Consider the following 8,410-nt stretch of genomic DNA (forward strand, 5'->3'; position numbering starts at 1 on the left):
CTCATTTACCCTGATGGGATTATTACTCATTGTATGGCCATATCAAAAAATTTCATGTATATACATTTTGTAAACATATACACCTACTATGTACTCACAAAATATTAATTTTTTTAAAGATATCACAGTAAGTTTCTTCGTGAATCTTTTTGTCAAAAAGAGCCATTTCTAAGGCCTGCCACTGAAAACCATGGAGTATGGGCCACACCACCTCACAAACGCAAGTCAGCCTGAAGTAGCCATCACCAACCTATCAAGAACTTATCCAAGATGCTCAAATGCTAAAATTAGTCCATAGGGACATGAAAACTAAAACAGAACGATACTATTTTATCTCCCAACTAACCAAAATTAAAGAGCTTAGAAAAATCAAGAATTAGAGAGGACACTCTCCTACCTATGGGTGGAGAGTATAAATTGGCACAGCCACTCTGAGGAACAATTGGGCAAACTGTAAAATTAAAGTTTTACTTTAGTTTTAATAAAACTAAAAATGCACACATTCTACAACTCTGTAATTCCACGCTGGTTAATTACTCCAGAGAAACTCTGGCACACGTACAAGAATGTTTGTTCACCAGGGCACCTTATTAAGAGCAAAAAATTGCAAAAACCTGAATGTTCATCGTTACATAAACGGCTACTTGAACACCATTAATTAAAAGAAATACAAAAATCTCATATATGTAACAACATGGACAGATCTCCAAGATCAGTTATCAAATTTTTTTAAAAATCAAGTTGCAGAATGAGGCACACCAAAAAAAAAAATGTGTATAAACACACAGACACACATGCCATGATCTGCATGGATTCAGATAAGTGTACATAAAATCCAAGAGGAAAGTCTGGAATAATACACGCCAAACTTTGTTAAGGTTTATTGTTCTTTTTGTATTAAATTGCATGTTGAGGAAAGGTACTACAAAAGGAAAATAAACACCTGGGACCCCAATTCACTCTGCCAAAAGAAAAAAATTAAGCCGAAAGCTGAGTCAAGCAATGAGCTGCCTTTTCTTCTGTTCCTAAGCAGACAGCTACAGATAAAAGGTTCAACATCTCCACAGGTAGCTGGTAGAGTAAGAGGGAGAAAGAAGAAATGGAAAAGTGACATGAAGGCAAGACGGTGTTCCGTGACTCCGTGCTGCTCCTGTCCCTGTATTGGATTCCAGCACCAGGGGCCTGTGTCTACTGCTGCACTGTTGAAGACACTGTCACGGTTATCATGGTTGATTCTGGATCTACCAAAGTAGTGCTGCCTTGACCGGGGCCCAGTTCTCATTGCCACACCAGCAACTTCCAGCACCTGTTAACATGGAATCCTTACCTCTGCCCCCTGCCATCTAATATCCTGCCAGGGCCTCTTTTTGGCAGAAGCTAGCAAGAAGCCTAAGAAAATGTAAGGGAGTCAGAGAATGAAGGTTGCAGACTTTCAGCTTCAGTAAAGAGCAGAACATGGAAGTGGGTATGTGGGGCTGGGAGACAGATCCGCTGAAGGTCTTAATCTGACCACCATGAATCTGAATTCCCTTTGCCCTTCATCCTTGTATTCACCAGTCATATTGAAAGTTTAAGCTTCTATGCCTTCCACTTTCTCTTTCACAGCATTTCCTCCACAATACTGTGAACTGCCTTCCCCTACCCAAATCCAAGATCCTCCTCAGTCTTGAAACCTTCCCACTGTGCCCTTAAGAGCTGCTGCTCCATATCCTAGATCTGCTGCCTCTTCTCTGAGCGTTCTGTACTTACGAATGGAACTCCTTTGAAAATGTAAGGTGGCAACAAAATTCACATTTCTCAGCATCTTTTTTCCCCTAAGGATGGTCACTTGTCACAGTTCTGGCCACTGTGATAGAAGGAGAAGCTACTGGCTAGAGTTCTAGGAGAGTTCATTTGAGGAGCTTCCTTCTGCCGCTGTATACCCCTTTTCACTGTGTCTCTTCCTCTTTGCTCCTGACTAGAATTTGCATGTGATTCCTGGAATTCCAGCAGCCATCTGGTAAGCATGAGGAAGAGTGCCATACCCCTGGGAAGCAAAAAGATCAATGAACTCTGGGTTGCTGATGACATCTTGGAGTCACCATGCCAGACCTGAGCTGTCTACTTCTGCACTTTTTGCTATATCAGAAAAAAAATATACTCTTGTCTCTTTTAAGCTGTTGCTATTTGGGTTGTCTGTTATATGCAGCCAAACTCGACCCCTAACAGACACACATATAGACAACTCCCATCCCCCACCCTGGGCTCTGGGCTCCTCAATTTCCTCCTTCAGTGACCTTCTGTGCTATGCTGCCCCAACTGTCCACTCTCAAATTCACACCCTACACCTTGTCATCGCCCCTAGCTGTTCCACCTTCCAAAACTTGAACATCCACCTCTGACCACAGCTTCTTGTCCTCCCAGCATGCTCGTCCAAATGCTCCTACCTCAGAAGGTCTCTCAGTCTGCATCTCCCAACCCACCAGCCTCTCTTCACTTGCCTCCATATCCAGCTTGCATTCCAGGCCCCATGACTCTGAAAACACTCTTGCCAATATGCTCAGCACCCTCCCCTATCCCTTTTCACTGCAGTTGTCGTGCAGAACTACAGGCCTGGGTAAACTCAACTCTCTACTCTCACTGAGCATGTGGTTGAGCTCTGAACACCACTGGAGCCAAGCATGCAACAGGGAAATCTGCAATCACCTTCTTCATTTGAGCCATCGCCATGCCCACCATTGCTACTACACTCCTCTGCCCAACTCCCCTTTCTCTCAATGCAGTGATGATCTCGAACCCTCCCCTTCTCAGCTTCGCATTCCTCATCTTATCCCTTTCTTTTGGCAGTGGACAAGCACTCACTTTACAGAGTCATCCCCTGGTCCAGACTCTTTGCCACGGTTTGAATGTTTATGTCCCTCCAAAATTCATGGTGAAACTTACCTCATTGTGCTGGTATTAAGAGGTGGAGCCTTTTGGGTTAAGGCCCAAAGTCATGAGGGCTCTGCCCTCATGAATGGAATTAATGCCCTCATTAAAGAGGCTCAAGAGGGCTTCTTGGCCCTTTTGCCCTGCATCTCTTCTGCCATATGAGGACACAACATTTGTCCTCTTCAGAAGATGCAGCAACAAGGTGTCATCTTGGACACAGAGAGCTTACCAGACACTGAATCTGCCGGCACCTTGACCTTGGACTTCCCAGCCACCAGAACAATGAGAAATAAATGTCTATTATTTATAAATTACCAAGTCTAAGCTATTTTGTCATAGCAGCAGGAATGGACTAAGGCACTCCTCCTCCCAGCTCCAGACCATGTATCCAGCTGTTCAGTTGACCACTTCAAAGAGCGAGACCATGGAATGTGATCCACTTTCAAGGATGGACGAGAATGTTTCAAATCTGCTTTTGTTTTTGTTTGACTTTGAATTAAGAAATCATCCAGTGGATGATGGAAGGATCATGGGACACTGATATCATTTGGGTACACATTGTACTTGTTTGGTTAACCCTATTTGGATAAACTGTTGTGGTCTGGATTTAGTTGCTTGCAGCCAAGGTCATCTATGATCTAATGTCTTCAGACCATTCACCAGAGTACTATTTCTCCTGCCCAAGCTCCTGATGAGGACTGGCCAGCTGAAAGCCAGGGTTAAATCCAACTCCATGCATGACCCAAGGAACAGCTACTCCCTGATGCTGAACAAGGCCAAAGCCATATACTGTGAACAAGCACAAGACAGAGCCAGGCTGGCATGTGCTTCCGCAAATTGTGAAGCCCAAACAGCTGCCTCTGCTGCAGTTGATGGTGACTTATTAGCAAAGAAAACATTTTCTTTTTGGAAAAGAGTTTTAGATTGGCTTCAATGCTTAGACAAAAAGAGGTCACAGCCCTACAAGGCCCATGACACTGAGCATAGCTACAATGTATTGAAAACAGGCATCGCTGATGCCCACACAGCCCTAAAAATTGCATCTCAGTGCCCGTACAATGTATAAGTTTAGGCAATTCAACTTCATGGTGAACTTTTCAAGGTTAATTGGTTGAGAAATATCAAAAAAGCATTTGTCAAAGTAATACTTTGATTTTTCAAAGAGTTGATCTTGAACCAATCTTTCAACCAGTGGTTGAATAGTGAGACCAGTACCTGCAGATGACACACCTGCTATCTAATGATGGAACCACACCATCCCCAGAAAAGAGGCCCATTATCCTGTGTTCTGGAGCAGATCCTACACATCCAAAATGGTCCTGAATAAAATGTGCATTATACATTAGGCTGTGAGGTGGGGGATGGGGAGACTCCAGGACACATCCCCACATCATTCTCATCACAATTATGATCTGATTTACAGAAAACAGTATCTTTGAAGTGGCATTAAAGTGAAACTTCTGGATGAGCAAAACTGGCCAGAGGTCTACATTTAACTAAGTAGCTTAATTTACAAAAATGTCTGTCCTCAGTCTAGACCAAGGGAAAAGCAATGGTAACTGCATTCATTTATGTACTCATTAGGTCCTTCAACCCTTCTTCAGTGCCTACTTTCTGTGTGCCACGTACTGAGATGCCAAATGAAGAGGCAGCAGCATATAAATTGCACTTTTTTTCCCACAGTTCTCTATAGAGCTCTGTTATGAACTAGACACTGTTCCTGGTGCTGGGGATTTAGAAACGAAAAAGTAACTTCTCTGTGTTCTAACCAGTGGGGTAAGGCAGATAGAAAGAAATAATTTTGCGGGAATGTAGAATGGTACAGTCACTGTGGAAAACAGTATGACTATTCCTCCAAAATAGATTGACCCTATGATCCAGCAATTCCGTTTCTGGATGTGAACCCCAAAGCTTTGAAAGCGGGGACTCCAACAGGTATTTGCATACTCATATTCATAGCAGCATTATTCACAATAGCCAAGGAGTGGAAGCAACCCAGGAGTCCATCAACAGAGGAGTGGATAAGCAAAATGTGATCTATTCATTCAACAGAGTATTATTCAGCCTTCAAAAGGAAGGAAATTCTGACACATGCCACAACATAGATGAACCTTAAAACATTCTGCTAGGTGAAATAAACCAGTCACAAGGGACACATACTGTAAGATTCCACTCCTGTGAGGTACCTGGAGTAGTCGAATTTATGGAGACAAAAAGGAGAGTGGTGGTTGCCAGGGGTTGAGGGCAAGGGGGAATAGGGAGTTAGTGTTTAATTAGTCCAGAGTTTTTTGGGGATGATGAAAAAGTTCTGGAAGTAGATGGTGGTGATGCTTGTGTCATAGGATGAACCCTGAAACTGGGGTTCAGCCTGGGAGGCTACGTGGGTTCTTGGCTACATGAAGGAAGGAATTCAAGAGTGGGCAACAGACTCAAATGAAAGCACATTTATTAAGAAAAGTAAAGGAATAAAAGGGTGGCTACTCCATAGGGAGAACAGCAGCATGGGCTCTGCCTATGGAGTAGCCACCCTTTCATTCCTTTACTTTGGTTATTTTACTTTGGTATATTTATTCCTTCGGATAAACGTATCCTTACTTCAGTTATTTATTCCTTTACTTTGGTATAGTTATGGTTATTTTGTGATTATGTGATAAGCAAAGAGTGTATTATTCGTGAGTTTTCTGGGAAAGGATGGGGAGTTCCTGGAACTGAGGGTTCCTTCCCTTTTTAGACCACATTGAGTGACTTCCAGATGTTGTCATGGCATTTGTAAGCTGCCATGGCACTAGCGGGAGTGTCTTTTGCCATGCTAATACATTATAATTAGTGTATGATGAGCAGTGAGGACGAGCAGAGGTTGCTTTTGTCACCATCTTGGTTTTGGTAGGTTTTGGTCAGCTTCTTTACTGCATCTTGTTTAATCAGCAGGGTCTTTGTGACTTGTATCTGGCGAAACCTCCCCTGAGATGCAATTCATTGGTTCCTGGGGTAACCACCCTGCCTCCCTGGCAGCCACTGACCCATCCTGTGACGAAGAATGCCTAACCTCCTGGGAATGCAGCCCAGCAGGTCTCAGCCTCATTTTGCGCAGCCCCTGTTCAAGATGGAGTCGCTCTGGTTCCAACACCTCTGACAGCTGCCCGACAATGTGAATGTACTTAATGCCACTGAACTTACAAATGATTGAAATGGTAATTTTATGTTATAGTACCTTTTAGTACAGTAAAAATGTTTTAAAAAAGAAATCATTACTCTTTTGCTAAGATCTTGTTTCATCTTAACATACACGAGATGCCTTGTCTTCATTTTGTGGACAGGCAAGGCCGAATTCCGTTTCACAGATAGAGGACTGAGATTTGGAGGCAGAGGGCAGGAATTAAAAACAAGACAAACAAGAGCCTTATACAGGCAGTGTCTTTCTGAATCCGATCCCTGTTGTCTCGAGAGCTGCGGTGAGGGAAACTCGTCTTCAGGGTCCTCAGGGTCAAGGCAGTTTGTTGCCCTTGAGATGGACAAAGCTCCTGACCTTTCCAGCTTTTCGCCAACAGCTCGATTCTGATGGGCACTGACCTTTTCCGACCCAGTTTTCAGGAGCCGACTCCTGGCAGGTTGGTTGTAGGGGCTCTCTTGAGTGCTTCACACACAGCAGTCCTGTTGGGGTGAAGGTCACCGTCACTGTGATAATTGTTGTCGTCACTGAAGCCACCCAGCCCGAAAGCAGCATGGGCTGTGCCCAGAGCCGCCGTGCCAGAAGCCCACGCTTAGAAATAGACGGCCGAAGACCAAAGAGGACTGCGGGTTCCTGGGCCAAACGTGACCCTCTCGAATCCCCCACCTCGGGGATTTCGTTAGCTGGGGACTGGTGTGCCCGGGTTCCAAGACCCATGCGTCGACTCTGTTTATAGGTGGAGGAAGGCCTTTGCCCCGAGGCATCCAGAGGTAACGGTGAGAGGAACAAGGGTGCGTGGGGGATCCCCCCACAGCCCCCCCTGAGACCCTCTTCACGCTGGTCGCAGGAGTAGCCAGCCCCGCTCCCGGGCAGCCCGTGAGATGCCACATCCCCTCCAGCAGGGGGCGGCCGGCGTCGGTCCCGCCTTCCCAAACCGGCGTGGGTGGGAAATGCCGGCACCAGCTCCCTCCCTGCTCCAGAGCCCTGTTTTTCCCATTTGTATTTCACTACTTTCCTGTTGAGCTTGGATTCCAGCCTCAAATTCCGCGATTTGGCCGGCATCCTAATCCCCGAGTGAATCCTGCCAACCACTCTCTGTGGGGCCTGTGTGCTTCCTCCTGGGTTCTAGGGCGCTGGCGGCGTCCGCTTCACCGGGAACGGGAGCCCCAGCCTCCCGAGGCCTTCCTGCCTGGCTCTGGGAATGGCCCCTGTCCAGAAAGCCCCGCGGCCGTCCATGCTCGCTCACTCAGTCAGGCCCCTGTGGGGATATTGCAGAACGAGTCCAAGTTACTATCCCTTTAAATACAGGCGTTTCAGTCTAGCTGCTACCGGTCCAATCCGGAGCGCTTCCGCGCCCTACTTCCCGCATCAGCTTGGCGCCGGCCTCCACCAGGGGGTGCTAGTGAGATCTCAGCCCGCCGCAGAGCTGAGCGTCCAGGGCCTTCAAATGTCCCCATCCTTGAAAAGGCAACTCCAGTGGCGTCTTCTGCGGGGAGACCAGAAGCAGCATCTGACGAGGAGACAGCACTGGCCGTCCCGACACAACCGAATCGGCAGGATGAGGGCCCTTAGTGTTAGGCACCGGCGGAGCTGCATCCCACCCCGTCTCGTCCCCTGAGAACAGCTGTGAGAAGCCGCCTATTTTTCATCGTTCTGCAACACACCTTTCCCTTCCTTGGGATATTTCTCCTCTTTCAGCATTGCCGCATCAGGGTTCCAAAGCCCCGTTTCTCTCCTAGTTCTTTCTTTGCTCAAGAAAAGCAGCTTGTCTGATAAACTAAGCTATGTATGATTCGCTGCCAGTACAGACTGAGAAACAAAATAAACTCCCATTCACAGTCCTCCGTTGCGTAACAGTGAGCAGATGTTCTGAGAAATGCATCGTCAGGCAATTGCATCATTGTGCAAACAATATAGAGTGTACTTACCCAAACCGAAACAGCACAGCCTACTACACACCCAGGCTGTAGGCTGTGCTTCTAGACTACAAACCTGTACAGTGTGGTACTGAACACTGTAGGCAACTGTAACACAATGGTAAGTATTTGTGTATCTAAACATAGAAAAGATACAGTAAAAATATGGTATGAAAGATTGAAACTGGTGCACCTGTCTAGGGCACCTACCGTAAGCTTGGAGCTTACGGGACTGGAAGTTGCTCTGGGTGAGTCAGCGAGTGAGTGGTGAGTAAATACGAAGGCCTAGGACACTACTGTACACTACTGTAGACTTTAAAACCCTGTACACTAAGCCCACACTCAATTTATTTTTAAAAATTTTCTTTCCTTCAATAATATATTCACTTTAGCTTACTGTAACTTTTCTACCTTA

General features: G+C 45.9%; 1 protein-coding gene and 1 long non-coding RNA gene across 2 annotated transcripts; both read right to left on the reverse strand.

Moving 5' to 3' along the window:
- Nucleotides 1-854: 854 nt before the first annotated feature.
- Nucleotides 855-5,367, reverse strand: LOC129137176 (uncharacterized). Its single transcript, XR_008539418.1, has 2 exons — nt 3,226-5,367; nt 855-2,026 (listed from the first exon to the last, which is right to left on the reverse strand). It is a non-coding gene; the product is annotated as an uncharacterized LOC129137176 (long non-coding RNA).
- A 723-nt stretch (nt 5,368-6,090) lies between these two features.
- Nucleotides 6,091-7,931, reverse strand: LOC741601 (uncharacterized). The gene has a single exon (XM_016927537.3). It carries the CDS (start codon nt 7,139-7,141, stop codon nt 6,395-6,397), a length of 747 nt encoding a protein of 248 aa, XP_016783026.1. The 5' UTR covers nt 7,142-7,931; the 3' UTR covers nt 6,091-6,394.
- Nucleotides 7,932-8,410: the final 479 nt, after the last annotated feature.

Source organism: Pan troglodytes, chromosome 16 (assembly GCF_028858775.2).
Source record: "Pan troglodytes isolate AG18354 chromosome 16, NHGRI_mPanTro3-v2.0_pri, whole genome shotgun sequence".
NCBI classification, from domain to species: Eukaryota; Metazoa; Chordata; class Mammalia; order Primates; family Hominidae; genus Pan; species Pan troglodytes.

Excerpts from the sequence above, each read along its gene's own strand:
- LOC741601 (XM_016927537.3), bottom strand. The coding sequence starts at position 7,141 with ATGCCGGCCAAATCGCGGAATTTGAGGCTGGAATCCAAGCTCAACAGG.